The 17400-nt window shown below is 20.7% G+C and overlaps 2 protein-coding genes across 3 annotated transcripts; one reads left to right on the top strand and one right to left on the bottom strand.

Moving 5' to 3' along the window:
• Window positions 1-152: 152 nt before the first annotated feature.
• On the top strand, window positions 153-4872 carry LOC122712226 (protein smoothened). Its single transcript, XM_043931686.1, has 9 exons — window positions 153-474; window positions 546-661; window positions 839-1159; window positions 1419-1859; window positions 1939-2111; window positions 2223-2563; window positions 2745-2946; window positions 3019-3189; window positions 3264-4872. Exons 2-9 carry the CDS (start codon window positions 650-652, stop codon window positions 4552-4554), a joined length of 2952 nt encoding a protein of 983 aa, XP_043787621.1. The 5' UTR covers window positions 153-474; window positions 546-649; the 3' UTR covers window positions 4555-4872.
• A 627-nt stretch (window positions 4873-5499) lies between these two features.
• LOC122712262 (androgen-dependent TFPI-regulating protein-like) lies at window positions 5500-15739 on the bottom strand. Of its 2 annotated transcripts, none has more exons than XM_043931764.1 (5): window positions 15651-15739; window positions 12854-13021; window positions 7017-7154; window positions 6727-6944; window positions 5500-6584 (listed from the first exon to the last, which is right to left on the bottom strand). In XM_043931764.1, exons 1-5 carry the CDS (start codon window positions 15702-15704, stop codon window positions 6386-6388), a joined length of 777 nt encoding a protein of 258 aa, XP_043787699.1. In that variant the 5' UTR covers window positions 15705-15739; the 3' UTR covers window positions 5500-6385. The 2 variants fall into 2 exon arrangements, with proteins under 2 accessions (XP_043787699.1, XP_043787700.1); XM_043931765.1 differs by lacking the exons at window positions 12854-13021; window positions 15651-15739 and adding exons at window positions 8659-8849; window positions 10646-10798.
• Between the last annotated feature and the right edge of the window lie 1661 nt (window positions 15740-17400).

The following is a 17400-nucleotide window of genomic DNA, read 5'->3' as shown; positions in this document are numbered from 1 at the left end:
GTAATTTATAATATATAAAATTATTATTAAATAATTACTATTAAATATAAAAAATAATAATAGCATAATAATTATAACAATTTTAATAAAAATTATTATATATAATATTATATATTGTTACTATTTGTTCATTATTTCTAAAATTTCCCGCGTTGAATGCGCAGATCATCATCACGCATCAATGATAGTTCTGCCACTGGTGAGTTATTTGTAAAGCTTCTTATACAGCCGTGCATTCAAAACACCGGAAAGAGGTATGGAGCAAGTTCATCGAGTTCGTCGTGGGTGGCCTGCAGAGAACGCAACGTGTTGTGTGGTCCGAACTGTTCGTATGCTGGATGCAACTGTCACAGGGCATAGAAGAAGATGCAAGACACGCTTTGTTCGAATGAAACGAAGAGGGCGGGCTTCTCTAAGACTGAATATAGTAGTCTCCACAAAATAATTAGCTTATAGTGACTGGCCCGGGAATCCGTTAGTATGGATATAGTCGATGGTTTTTGCTATACACACATGGGAGATGAGTTTTAAAATTGTATTTGTAGAAACGAAGACTGGAAGAATTATTTGCGAGATAGAAGTAGACACCTAGTGGTGAGAGTATCGAATTATCGGCAAAACCCACACGCCGAAGACAATAGTTTTAAGGATGTATCTGAAGGTATATAATTTTACTTAAAATATTTTTATTGTTTATTTCGATGCAATATATGTGACTTTTTTTTTAATAACAACATGTTAATAGTATATCGGAGAATTCTGCATTGATATGAAATTTTATAAGAAAATACTGCTATATATATTTTATTATAATTTCAATCTTATTAATTTTTTTTAGATGACATTTTTCTTGGTTTATTATTTTATATTTTTTCATCGAGTATCATCAGAACTAACACATGCATTTGCTACTAATTTGAATGGCGAAAATGAAACATGGAAACAAAGTTTAGAACTAAGTTCCAGAGATAGAATAAAGGATTCTAGTTACCTGCTGGGCAGGTATCCTATAAGAGAATTACCATCTGATTCCTTTAATTGTCATAGGCATGCAAAATGTGTAGAGATGCAAAAGAATACATGTATGGGCACAAGATTACCATATAGTACTACTACATTGGAACTTATACCTGAACATATAACTCAAGATATTATAGAAGTATTTTTACTTTTTATTTTTTGTTATATATATATATATATATATTTATTTATTTATTTAAAATACTTATATATATAATATAATATATATAAATATTTTAAATTTGTAAGAATATAATTCTTAATTTTTAAATTTAAAAAATAAGTTCTTCAAATTTAAAATTATTTTCTGTTTTTTTTTATTTTCTTTTTATGATTGAAAAAACTTTTTTATGATTGATTATTCATTGTATATTAAATATTATGTATTTATTTTATAGGAAAAATTACATGTATTACAAACATTAAGACATGTGCCAAAGTGTTGGGCAGTTGTTCAACCTCTCTTGTGTTCAATATTTATGCCAAAATGTATCAATGACACAGTAGATTTACCATCACAAGAAATGTGTAAAATGGTTTCAGGACCTTGTAGAATTGTATTTAATCATACAATATGGCCAAGTTTTGTTAAATGTGAAAATACAGATTTATTTCCTAGATTATGTAAAAATGATATCAGAGAATTGAAATTTAATATTTCTAGCAAATGCTTAAAGCCTTTGGTCCCAACTGATAATACCCTTGCTATTTTTGAAGGAGTTGAAGGTTGTGGATTACAATGTAATGATCCACTTTTTACGCCAGATGAACATAAACAAATTCATTCTTTTATTGCTTGGGCTGCAGGGATCTGTGGTTCATTCAATTTGTTTACAATTGTAAGTAATAATTATTTAAGACAAAGGATTTAGAATGTAATGTATAATATATTGCATTTCATTTATATTTTATTTTTAGATAACATTTTTAATTGATTGGAGAAGTGCAAATAAATATCCAGCTTTAGTAATATTTTATATCAATTGTTGTTTTATGGTATCCTGTATTGGATGGCTTGCTCAATTTACACCAGGAAGTAGAGAAGTAATTGTATGTAGAAAAGATGGAACTTTAAGAATGAGTGAACCAAGGTAGATGATTTAATGTGTATAGTAAATTATTGTATATAATAAATTGTTTTATTTAAAATTATATCAAGTTAGATATAAACTTATAAACTTTGTGTACTAATATATTTTCAGTGGAGAAAATTTATCATGTGTCGTAGTATTTGTTCTTGTGTATTATTCCCTTATGGCAGCTATGGTCTGGTTTGTGATTCTTACATATGCTTGGCATATGAGCTTTCAAGCATTAGGCAAAATCCAAGATAGAATTGATAAAAAGGGTTCATATTTTCATTTAATTGCTTGGTGTTTGCCACTTGTCCTCACTGTCACAATCATGGGATTAGGAGAAATTGATGGAAATAGTGTTACTGGTATATGTTTTGTGGGTTACACTAATCATGCAGTCAGAGCTTGGTTTTTACTTGGTCCTGTGTTGATTGTTTTACTGGTTGGAGGCTATTTTTTATCCAGAGGTATGTTTTTAATTTATATGTTTGTAATTAAACTTTTCATTATATGCAATTTATATATAAAAATATATATATATTTTTTTGTATGCTTTCCTAAAGATTTGTAAGTACTTTTTCTAAATAAAAATAAATATTAAAAAATCAAAATTTTAATTTAATTTAATATTATTATAAATAATTTTAGGATTAATTACTTTGATTCGATTAAAAATCAGTAGCCAAGAAATTATATCTGAAAGAGCAAGTTCTAAAATACGAGAAACTATTGTACGTATGGGATTGTTTTCAATTTTTACATTTGCTGCAGTTGTGGTGACTTTTTATTGTCATATTTATGAATTTCAACATTCTTCAGAATGGCATCAAAGTTTTAGAAATTATATGATGTAAGAAAAAGAATACATAAAAAAAAAAATATGTAAATATATCATATCTAAAATTTTATATTTTATTCATAGATGTGCAATAACTACAAAATATTTGGATATCTCTGAATGTAAAATGGAAGTCCGACCAAGTGCAGCTAAAATGCAGTTACATTTACTATCACCCTTCTTTGCTGGTATTCTTATGTCTTCATGGGTATGGACTGGTTCAACAGTAGATACTTGGACTAGATTTCTTAGACGGTAAAATTTTAAATATCTTTTCATTTTTATTAATTTATATTTAATAAATAATACGATAATTTTTTATATTTTAGAACATTTAATTGTGAAACTGAAGAACCTATTAGACTAAAAAAACATAAAGTAATCGCTCAAGCATTTGCAAAACGGAAAACATTTAATAATGCTGGTCGATTATCTATTAGTTTTCACAATACTCACGAAGATCCAGTTGGCTTAAACTTCGATTTAAATTCTGTAGCTTCTCAAGATTTCAGTTCAACATGGGCAGCTGCTTTACCAAAGTTAGTTACTCGTAGAGGTGCACTCGTTGGTGGTACAACGGGATCTGTATCCAGTAATAGAAGAAATTCTGTAGATTCTGAAATTAGCTTCAGCGTGCGTCGAGTATCTGTAGAATCCAGGAGAAATTCTTTAGACTCTCAAATATCAGTTCAAATAGCTGAATTGAAGACAACGCGGAAAGTTGCTAGCAGTTCACGCGGTCGACGTGGAAAACGGCGACGAGACTTTGGAAAATCAAGATCAAGTAAAGTAGGTCCATTGTTTAGAAGAGGCAGTACAACGTCACAAGAAAGTCAACTTGGTGCACAGATATTGTCAGCATTAACTATAGGTGGTAATTCAAGAATACCACCTATTCAAGTACCTAATATGAAGAGACGATCGGCTAGTGCCGGTTTAGATGAACGTGCTTTGAATTCTAAACTGTTTGATGGAAAAAATCCAGGGATGTTGCTTCCGTTTTTGTTTCCAGGACAAAGTGGTAGTGATGAAAATTTAAGTAGTGAGGAGAAACAACATCAAGGAATGCCAAGAAAAGATGTAGATGTTGAAGGTGGAAATATGGAGAAGGATGATCAAGATAGTGATAGTGATGATAGTCAACCGGAAGAAGAAGCAAAGATGTTAGATCCTGAAGAACCCCATGAACGTAGCAAGAGCAAAATTAGTAACAAAAGTTCAAAAAGTTATAGTCACGAAAGTGATAGACGGAGCAGAGAAGGCCGTAAAAGTAAATATCTGCTTCAAGATGAAACCATCTTGAAACATTTGTTTCAGGAATCTAGTGATATTAAATTGAAAAGTGATGCAGAAATAAAAGAAGTATACAGGAAAGCTGGAATAGGTAATCTAGCATCTAGTCTAACTTCATGCTGTCCTGAATTAACAAGACTAATGCAATCTGAAGGTCAGACTGGTAATGCTCGAGAAATAGCAACACAAACATCTTTACCATTGGACATTTTAGAAATGGAAGAATTAAAACAAAGTATAGATGAGATTATCAATAGTCGAAATTGCAGTTCAAAAGGAACGCAAATTTCACCACAGTTGAATAAAAACAAAAATATCACTACGTAACGCTAATTTTTCTTTTCGAAAAACTCTTAATACAAAATTAGATATAAACAAATAAAATATTTTTTTATCAGTCATATAACTGCCACATTACCAAATTTGATTTTTTCTGTATATTTGTAATAGACTGTATATTTATAATAGTGCAATGACATGATTTCAATTGTAAATAAATAAATACATATATTTTATTAGTGATAAAATTGCAATGTAATAAAAAGTAATTCAAAACTTTTTTCAATACTAAAGACATAAACGTATCATAAATATGATCTATTTTATTTTTTATATAGAAAAATTTGAATTTTTTTTAACATTGCTTTATTACAGTATTCTCAAAAATACATATCCTAATGTACTTAAATTGCATATAAATATTTTTTAATATAATACGCGAGCGTATGTTCAAGTACAATTTATTTTATTATTTTAAATTTATATTATTAATTTTTTTACCAATGTCTTTAAAAAATTATATTACGCAATATATCATGCAAAATATTTAAAAAATCATTTAGTATTTACATTTCTAATGTAATATTTAAAATATAATATTAATAAAAAAAAATGCACAAATTATATAAAATGCGTTTTTATTTGATAATATTAATAAATGCTATAAATTTAATAATTTCTTCAATTTTTATCTCTATTTTACAAATTTCTATAATAACATAATTTGTCACTTAAATATTTTAAAAAATATCTAATTGTTTTAAATACAAATATTTCATTTTAAATATTTAAATATTGCAACTGATTATATTATCTTTATGAAAATTTATTTTAATATTCACTACTTATGTGTAATAATGTTATAAAAAAATTTTCTATAAGCGATAATTGATATTTTCCGTATACAGTTTAAATTTTTCGATATTCTAATCTAAATTCCAGAAAATATCAATTAAAACAAAACTTTTAAATATTTATTAAAAATAATATTTTATTTTTATTTTTAATTCATCTCTAATCTAAAAGCATAACAGAAAATATTAACAAAATGTATATATGTCTTGTATTATATTTAGAATCTATGTTATTTTTATTTGTGAAATAAAAAATATTGCAACTCAATTTCGTAGTGTGAATATGGAATTTTCAATCACTTCTTTTTAGTATGAGATCCTATGACGACATCAAATCATGAACATATATGTATATTCATCATTTTTCGGTTTAATCAGTTTCACAAAAGTATTTTCCTCTTGCTCGATTCTCCAACATGAACTTCATTATGCTTTGAAATCCGGTCCGATAGCTTCTGCTATGTATTTTTTTCCTATACTCGATACAAATAGAGCCATCAGTGTTTTCTTTGTTGTCAGAACATAACATAATTTGTTGAAGATACAAAAATGTAATAATTGCATTGTGTATACATATGTATTCGTGTTTTTTCATTTTTCATTTTTTTCCAGTTTTTAATTTGTATCATGAATATCAGAGACCAAAATGTGTATAGTGTACAATTAGTTTGCCCTTTTTCTTTCATCATATATGACATATAGAAAAAAAATCACATCTATGTACTTATACATGCTTCAGTTATATCACTCTCTTCAGTAATCAAATTATTAACGATCGTGTTTTTTTCGTGCTTTTTGCTTTTGAAAAATAATAAATGCAATTCTCTTTGTACATGCACACTATATTATTATATTTTTTTTAATTAAAATTTATTTAATAGCGTGTTATGTATGCATGCCGTAATATAAGGTAAATGGGAAATGATGGGAGAAAAGAAATTAATTTTTGTTTTATTCACCATCACCTTAGAGAAGGCTAATTATATATAATCGAAATCAGCACACCTTATCACCCATGGGCAAAGTTATTTTTTTTTGGCATAAGATTTTTCATGTTTAATATATTCGTTACCCCAAAACAAGTTGTCCACTTTTTCGCCGATAAAATACAAGCCTATACTGAATGTAATTAGTGCACTGAAAAACACAATTCGTAATGGCAATGATAGCACTTCCAATACTGGATATACCCAGACACCACTTTTATAATAAATTATATATATCCTGGAAATTTGAATTAATATCATTACATAATACATACTTAATTAATATCATTACATAATAAATACTTAGTATATTAAATAATTAATAAAAAAAATAGAGCTTAAAATAATATGTTTCTATAATTTCTATATTTTCAACATACCAAACTAAATATATAAATAAGAATATTATTATACCAAGGAGACCATTCGATCTCTTTGGATATGTACGTGGCACTAAAATCGTTTCTACTAATATGGTAATCATGATCATAGTGTGCATTAAATGATTTAACCACCATGGAAAGTAAGGATCTACAGCTTTTGGAAGCACCAATTCACGATCCACAAACATTAGAGCCCAGAATGTCACTCCAACAAACTATGATCCATGAAAATTGTAAAATATATAAAATATTAAACTTTTTTTTTAATTTTTTTTTCTTTCACTTACCATGGCAATTGGAAAACTAAGTATCGCATGTATGTGATCTTTTAATTTACGTATAAATGGTGGTTTTTTGGGACTAACAGCATTTGTACCAAACCAATCATTTAACATACATATAAAAAAAAATATTGCTTGAATAATCTGAAAAAATAAATTATATTAAATCATCGCTCACAGAATTAATAAGAAAATTTGAATATATTATTCTATTTTATAAATATTTTATTTTGAAAATTACATATAACATATTTTTTAATATTTAACGATGATTTATGTAATATCTAATATCTAATATCTAATCATTAAATTTAATACCTAATCATCAATTTTATCTAGTTATTAAATTAATCAGAAATAATTTCTTCGCTAAGATAATGTTGAAATTAGAATAGTTGAAAATAAAAAGTAGAAATGTTGAAAATAAAATAGATGGATAATATCTCTGCAATGGTATATCGTTTTTTTCGATTAAATAATATATTGTGATTTTTCAGATATATGGTTTTTAAATATAAATATAAACCATGTAGCAGTTTTTAAATAATTTATTTATATATTTTCAGATAATATTAATATTTACTTTAAACCTATAATTAGATATATATAATTGTTTCAAAAATAAATAAATAAATTGTATATTTTGTCATATTATAATGAAAATGAATATTTAACATTGGATGAAAATTATAATATATTTTGTTAAACATTATATTATATTATTGCACATAGTATAATTTTTAATAATTTATTTCTTCAGAGAGATTTTATTAATATATGTCAATTTTTATTTAACAAGATAAATTTTTATGAATGTGTTAAGTCAATTAATCAGATTTGCATATAATAACATATGATACATTACTTAACGATTAAAATACATAGATTAAAATATATAAATTAAAAAAGACTTCGAATGAAAATATATTGTGTAAAATAATTATACTAAAAAATATTAATAATTTTTTCGCACGAATACGTCAAATATATGATATAAATATGATAGTCACTTGACCATATATGGATAATATAATATGACACGTGCCTTCCGAGATGATATGGAGTGGTGCTCGAACAATTGAATTTTATTCTTCGAGTTCATAATGTAATATCAATGTAGAATATCTTCATATAAAAAATTATCCGATGGCAGTAAATGATTATGGCATTTAATTTTCAAATTTATTGATTAAAATTATTGAAAAAATAATTTATTTTAAGTCAATTTTGTATTGCAATTATTTATTTTAATATCATCGATAAGGAAATATTTGAATAATTAATCTACAAATCGATTAATCTATTTGACACAAGTTTTATGAATAGTTTAATTTATATATCAATTTATTTATTGATATTTGCTATAAATACATTTTATAAATTTTATATTTATGTATAATATATGTGATAAATAAGATATAAATATATAATCATATATATAATCATCTTTTAAAAATTAATATTTTATAATTTTAGTATGATTTTCAGAAAATCAATAATTATTAACTTTGTCAATTTTATTGTCAATTTTTACAAATTGAATCAAATTTATATCTTCACAGAATCGTAAGTGATTATATAATATTAATTAAGTGAATAACCTCATAATATGTAAAAAAAGAATAAATCATTGTTTCATGATACTAACCGCGTCCCAGAAAGTAAGAAACTTGAATTTCCCGCCAAAATTAATGTGCATTTTGATAAGATTTGGAGGTATTGCAATGTACATATAATCATAATATACTGCAAATGCAAATTGTATACAAGAGATCACATGAAATCCAAAAAGTAGGTCGTCTCGCATCTTCTAAGCGCCTTACATATAATTTTTGTGTTCTGAAACGTTTTGATAGATTTCCATGATGGCGATCGTATTCAACCAATCGAATAGAAACAATTTAATAAAAGAACATTTATTTTTATTATATAATATTCAATATATATTCACTATAAATTCCCATCTCATATGAGGCCGCTTTAATAATTTATTTAGAGATTCAAGAAGTATAAAATTTTCGATCCTCCGTTTTCATGAAGAAATTTTTTCCATTTTATTTTTTACTAATGTTAATTTTTCACTTATTATATGAAATTAATAAATAATATATTTGTTTTTTATAGGTATAGATATAAATATAAATATAAATATAAATATAAATATATAAATATATATATATATATATATATTATAATAAACATATACATGTATATAATATAATATACATATATAATATATAAAAATATAATATATATATTTTTTAATATTAACAAGAAATATTAATTGTATTTGCATTTCCATTTTACTTAAATTTACAAAATCAATTAAAAAAAAAATATGAAAAAATTATTATTATAATGTTTATAGAAATTATATTAGGAATCTGAAATTACTTAAATATATTTATAATATCTAAAAATTATATTATAAAAGTATATAATACATTATTTTATATTATTGTTAAAAATAATAAACAATAATAGTAATACAATAATAGAATAAACTTCTATTTGAAATTTGAATTATTTTAATTCATTGCAAATTATATTTCTATTAGTATTTCTATTAAAAATAAACACATATATAAAATTTAATAATATTTAATTACAAGAAGAAGATTTTAATATACATATATATTTGTTATTTAATATTTTTAATATTGAAAAATAATATACTCAAATCTATTTATTATAATTATATTATAATTATTTATTATAATTTATTATAATTATTTTATAATTTTATAATTTATTTGATACTTTATTTCAAACAAAAATCATTGCTTCATTAATAAAATTCTATTAAAAATTAAACTTAACTTATATAAAGTTTATTTATGTTATTATTTTTAAATAATAAAATTTACTTATACAACATTTATTTAATGTTATTTGTTTATACAAAGTTATTTATAAATATTTTTTAATTTTAATAATTCTCAAAAATCATGCAATAATTCTCAAATTCTTGCAACTATTATTATTAGAAAAATTAATTTCATTTAATTTGTTTTTAATAAAAATAATATCAATATAATAATTAATTATAAAATATAAAATTATAGAATATTATATATAAAATATAAGAACAATTTAAAATAATATAAAAACCAATTTTTAAGGATCTATTTATTCTTTTTGGTGTATATATTTTTATTATTAAAAAAATCGTATTATATTATAAATTAGATTTTATCTATAAATTTTTATTATATTTTAATTTGTAATAATCATAATTTAATCATTTCTAATAAATCATAATTTATAAAGTAGTAAATTAAGTTTACGTAAAGTATTTATGATAATTATAAAAATAATTATAAAAATAATTATAATTTAATAAAATTTATTTTCTCACATATAAGCCTTGTGTAATTTTTATTTTCATTGAATATTAATAATAATTTTAAGAAAAAGGAGGATTCATTTTAATTAATATTACTAATTTTAAATTTTCAATTGTTATATTAAATGAAAAGAATTAATTCCAATTCTGAACACACGTGTATTTTATTGAAATATTATGGTTATGATCTTATAGCGTCTCAATTAATTTCTGTTTTACATAGTTTTAATAAAATAATTTCAACTATTTTGATTATTTATCAATATGTCTTTATATTTTTCACAGATACCTTTTGTTTTATTATATTTCTTTAATATGTGCTAAATTTTTTATGATTACACAAGTCACTCCGGTTTTTTCGGTCACATGTACAAACCACACTAATAGTTATCGACCGTGCCGACGGTCTGCAATGTACTGACGGATAGGTGAAAATACACTATGAGAAAGAGAGAAATGATTCACCATGTGCGTTTCCTTGGTTTGGAAAGTATAAGATAGTACAAATAAAAATTCATAGAAATACATAAAAATAACAAAAAGATATAAAAAAAAATATTAAACATATTATACACGTTGATAAATATATATGATAAATATAAAACAAGTAAAACAGAAAAAAGAAATTTGTAACTATTTGCATTCTCATATATTGTTACTATACTTTGTACTTGTAACAATAGCTAATGTTATTAAACTTGTCTATGTTTAGCAAGTGATATCTATATTTTTAACCTTTCTATTTTTCTCAATTGACTTTGCATTGACTTTGAAAGATAAATAAATAAAAGATAGATAACGAGAAATATAATTAAGATTTAATAAATAAGAAAAATCAAAGTATATATAAAATAGAGAAAGTATAATAAAAGATGAAAATAAGATAAGATTCTGCACGAACGAAATGGGCATAAGTTTTTGCAGTCAGAGATTTTCAAATTTATTGTCAAGTATCTGATTCTTTTCTTGAATTTAATAGATAAAAAAAATTGTTTTAATCTATAAATTTCTTTTAAAAATAAATAAATATTTATAATGAATAATTTATATCATTGTTTTGAATGAATAGAAACTTTTTTCGATTAACATTTTTTAATCAAAAATGCAAAATCATATCATTGAGATGTATATACTTGACTTGTATATACTTGACAATAAAAGATTAAACCAAAATTAAAGAGAAACAATTATTGTAACATATTATGCAATTTTTCACTTCCTGTTATATTATACTTACTATATATTTATATATATAACATTAAAAAATTATAATATAATATTGATCAATAAATATATATATATATTAGACTTACATTGGTTAATATTATATTATAAATAATTTTTTAATGCTAATATATATTTATATTAAATATATATACGATAAAAATATATAATATAAAATATTTGAAAATATAAAAAAAAATTTTTACTTCTTACAAAAAATTTAAAATTTATCAGATAAAAAATTTTTTTAAAATATACAAATGTTTATTTTTATCATAGAATTTTAAGTAGATTTGAATATAATTTAAATATATTCAGTAATTAAATAGATAAGATAATAATATTATAAATTTTTAAAAAAAGTTTTAGAAAGTAATAATCAATTTATATGAGAAATTACTTTATTTATTTATTATAATATTGATTAAAAATGTTTCTTTAAAATAAGGAAAGGTAATTTCTTTGTGTTAATTTTCTTAATAAAAAATGACATATAATTGACATATAATTAACATTAATTTTTATACTATTATTTTTCATTTATATTTAATAAGTTTTATTATCTTGTTTTAAAAGAAGTATGTTTTGAAAACAATGGATATTATGGAAACATTGTTATTTAAACATGAAGATATATTATCTTACATGATACTATCAATGAATTAGTATATGAGTAAAAGTATAGTATATTACAATATTTAGTCTACATGGCGCCATCTATTAACGTTTGTGAAATAAATAATACATTATATTTCTTCTATATGAGCATTTATAAGTCTATATTTACATAGTTAAAGATAAAAAACTTTATTTAAAAATTATTTTTTAAATTTTATTCTTATTGTTAAAATATATAAATATTTGTAAAAAAAAAAATAAATCAATTTCTATTCTATTAAATATAAAATATTTGAAAATATTCCTTAATTTTTTAATATTAATTAATTTTTTTAATATAATAATTTATATTTCAAGTATAATTAAAATATATTTTCAAATATTATTAAAAATTTATATTTAACTATCTTATTTAATTTACAATAAATATATGATGTTATCTAATTAGTTAATAATTTAAAAATTTTTTATTATAATTATTTTTTATGATATACAATTCATTTTCATTATTTATAATTAGTTATGTTTATCTATATTTATTAAAAATTATATTAAACAGCGAAGTAGTATGAGTAATAAAATATTTAAGTATATATAATAAAATAAATGGTTTTAAAAATTGTAAATTTGATAATAATAAAAATATATAACTTACCACATCCCATATAGTCAAGTATTTCAATTGTCCGGGATCGAATTTAGTAAATCGAATATTAAGCGTTGGTATATGAAGTGTAAATGCTATATATAACGTAACCACATACATCAGGCACGATGAAGTGTGGAGCAATTGATTTAGCGTGTAGGTCATTTTGTTAAAATTCTAAAAAAGAAAAATTAATTATATAATAAAATATTCATATAACATAATTATATAAATACTTTAAAAAAAATTATTTTCCTGTTAAATTTGCTAATATTAATGTATAATTGACATTTATAATATATAGGTTAGATTCAGGCAATTAAATTGATTCTTTTATATTATCATATTTTTATTTTTTATTACAAAAATTATAAAAAAATTTCATAATGTACTTTTTGTATATTTAAATAATAATTATAATATAATATAATTATATTAATGTTTCTAATTTTAATATAATTATGAAGAAAAATAAATACATTATGAAACTTTTCTATAATTTTAAAATTACAAATATTAATATAATTATATTATTTTATTAAAAACAATTCAAATAATTTTATTTAAATAATTATCAAAAAATAAAAAATTGTTTATTACTAAATATTATTTAGATTTTAATTTATGTTTATATATACTTATGTAACAAAGATATAAAAAAAGCGATTTCGATTAATTTTTTCAATTTATAATTATGATTCTATATTGATTCTACATAATGATTACAATTTATTAGTTTATTTAAAAATTAAGTTATATATAATTACATGAACAATTTTTTAATATTCAAATTACAAATAATATTCAAATTAAATTGAATATTTTTTAGTTATTTAAACACAATTTTATAATTAATGTATGTATAGAATTATTTATTTGCTTTTAAAGAATCAATTATATATCAATAATTTAAATAAGAAATGATTAAATTAAATTACATATATATTGGATAGAAGTGCAGATTTTTTATTTTAAAATTGTTACCATAATAATAATTGCAAGAATAAGCGATTTCGATTAATTTTTTCAATTTATAATTATGATTCTATATTGATTCTACATAATGAGTACAATTTATTTACAAATTAAGTTATATATGATTACATTAACAATTTTTTAATATAAAATAATAGAAGAATAATAAGTAGAAGTAAGAGAAGAAGAATAATAAGTAGAAGAGAAGTTTTTATTATTGAAATTACTTGGATAATGAAGATACACGTAATATATACATGCGTCAAATGTAATTGCTAGAACAAAATATGCATTATATTTATGAAACAAAAATATGTTTATATAAATATGTTTAATATTAAAAAACATTATTAAAAAACATTATTATAAAACATTAAATAAAAATTTATAAATATATTATACGTAGAAAAAATACTGTAGATTTCTTTGGTTTCAACTTTTTTAGTTATTTTTAATTTAATTTCTAGTTTTCTAAAAAAAATATAAAGTCCAAAGAATAGGAACAAAATAAACAACTATACATATAACAATAAATTTCAAAGAAAAAAATCATAAACAATTTTTTTTGAAAAAAATATTAAAAATATTACATATTAATTAGGTATATCAAAATATAAATTTCAAATTTTTTTTTAAATGAAAAACTATTTACAAAAAAGAACGTAATATTATTTATACGAAGATTATTTATGAAGAAAAAAGAATTATTTATAATCTATATAACATGATTTCTTTTCACTTATATATAATATTAATATAACAATATAAAATTAAACATAAAACTTTTATTTAATATAATTAATATAATTAATATCTTTTTTTTAATAAAATATCGAAGTTAAAATTTCAACTAAGACTAATTAAAAATTCTTCAATTTATATTATACAAAATATGTCTAAAAAAAAATTAAATTTTCTGTGAATTGATCATCTTTATTTTTTATTTTCATTTTATTGTATTCACGAAATTATATATATATATATATATTATAATATATACATATGATATGATTGAAGTTGATATGATTTATCCTTGTGAATTCTGCAAAATTATATTTAATTCTTTGAATAACTTACCATTCATTAATATTTTCAATTTAATTTTCTGATTAAATTAAATGTTGAATCATGCAATTATATAAGAACTTTAAAATATTGTTTTAACATAACTTCAATATAAAAACTTTAAAATATCTATTTTATTATTTATTATATATTATTTAATTTTATATTTTTCATTATTTTTAATTACTTTATTTTATATGAGATATGTTTATCAATTATCTTAAAAAATTATTATTTTCAATTTACTTATAAACTTGTTATTTATCTACTTTCAATATAACACTTTCAAAAAAAACTCAATTCAAGAGAATTATTTTATTAAAAAGTTGTTTATATATTCACTTTGTCATATTATTTATTTATACTTCAGTTATATAGTATAGTATATATACAAGTCAGTTATTTTTATTTGCTTGAAAAAAATTTTTTGTTTTATACATAATATTATACATAATATTATACATTACATATTATATATATTATATATTCTATTATTTATTTTTTATTATTTTTAACTCTGTTTTTATTATAAAATACTTTTTTTCACTTTTATATTTGTATTATCCATTACAATTTATTTAATACAATCTTATTTCTAATTATTTTTTAATTATCTTCTAATTATCTAACTTGATAGACGATTGAAAATCATTAGAAAATTTAATTATATCAATCAATGCTAAATGATATTTGAATCTTAAAAAACAAAAAATATATGCAAATAATTCGATTCACAGTAGTAAGATAACAGAATCTTGATGCAAACCTTAGTTAGTCCACGAAGTATGTTATGTACCAATTTCAATGAGAAGCCAACCATGAACTGACAGTTAGCTGTGCCCCACAACTCGCTATACCGACGACGAGCAATGATAAAATATACTGAAGATATAGAGAATCATCAGCTGATATTTATTAATATTTGTTCGAAATTATCACGTTATTAAAATAAATTTTCATTCAAATAATTAATCAAATAACTTGTACTTTATTTGTTATTTGATCTATCATATTATTTTTTAATAATTTTATTTGAATAATAATATATTTAAAAAATTTTCATGATAAATATAAAATTCTACTTCTATATAATATAGTAAGAAAAAACTATGTGTTATTAAAAAATTTTTCATATCTTTTTTTTTATTAAACAAAGTTATAATTAATTATTTGCAGAAAAAAATTTTTTGAAAAATAAAATAATAAAAAGATCGTTTAATATGAATTAATCATATATTTTTATCTGTGGCGTTTGCATCGCAGGATGAAAGAATGAAAGGAAGATTCTAGATATTCAAACTTATTTGACTAGTAATAAAAATATTATAGTTAAATTAGATTCATATTAACTTTTAATATTTCATATTATTCTATTTTTAAAAAACAAATTGTAAAAAAATCAATTGTTTCAAAGTTCTATAATATATAATATATAAAATATAGATAATAAAAAGATTTATTTCTATAAGCAACTCAATATAAATCTTAAATTTTTTTTTCTTTTTAATAATGAACGTTTAATATGACGAACTTCATTTTGTTTTAGTTTTATTATATCTTTATTATTTGTCTTTATTATATTTTAAATTAATTTAAATTATTAGACTTATTTGAATAAATAAAATTTTTAATGTGTTATAAAATTCAATGATAGACTTCAAAAAAAGATTTAATTTTAAAATAAGTTATCTTATCAAATGACGTTAAAGAAATACAAATAAACAATCAAAAAAACATGCAAATATGTATTTCATAATATATCTCGTTTAAATATAAATATTATTATCTTTTTAATCTAAAGAAATTTGAAGAAATTATATTAGTATTATATATTTTAAAGTTAATTTAATTTATTAAATAATTTTATGAAATTATATTTACATAAATAATTATTAGTAATTAGTATTAGTAATGTTATTAGTAAGTTATTAGTAATAATATTAATAAAATATAATTAGAGTAAAGATAAAATAAAAAATTTTTATTTTATATTTTAATTTGTCTTTTTGTGTAACAATTTTTTTATATATTATCAGTTACGTAATGTACTATGATATATATGTATTTTTTTTATTATAAATCAATATCGATTCCTATCGAGGGATCATCGATCAATATCGATCCTATCGATCCTATTTTCAGTTTAAGGTGGTTTTCAAATCATTCAGATTCATCATTATCAATCCTATTAGATATCTTACATATTAAATAATTGTAATAACTTTATTTGATTTATTATAGATATTAATTTATACTATAAATCAATATTTGAATCTTTTTTTTTTTACTTATAATAAATGATTGATCTTAATTTTCAAAATATTCGCAAGAAATTTTTGAATTCTATTGAATTTAATTATATATATTATAATATACATATAAAATATATATAAAAATATATAAACTTTCTATAACATATAAATATATATATATATATATATATATATATATGTATAAAATATATTTTATATATAAAAATAAAATATGATAAAATATGATATAAATATATAAAAATA

This window comes from Apis laboriosa, unplaced genomic scaffold, assembly GCF_014066325.1.
Source record: "Apis laboriosa isolate Shangri-la unplaced genomic scaffold, ASM1406632v1 scaffold1_cov151, whole genome shotgun sequence".
NCBI lineage: Eukaryota > Metazoa > Arthropoda > Insecta > Hymenoptera > Apidae > Apis > Apis laboriosa.
This window is presented reverse-complemented; position numbering and strand designations above follow the sequence as displayed.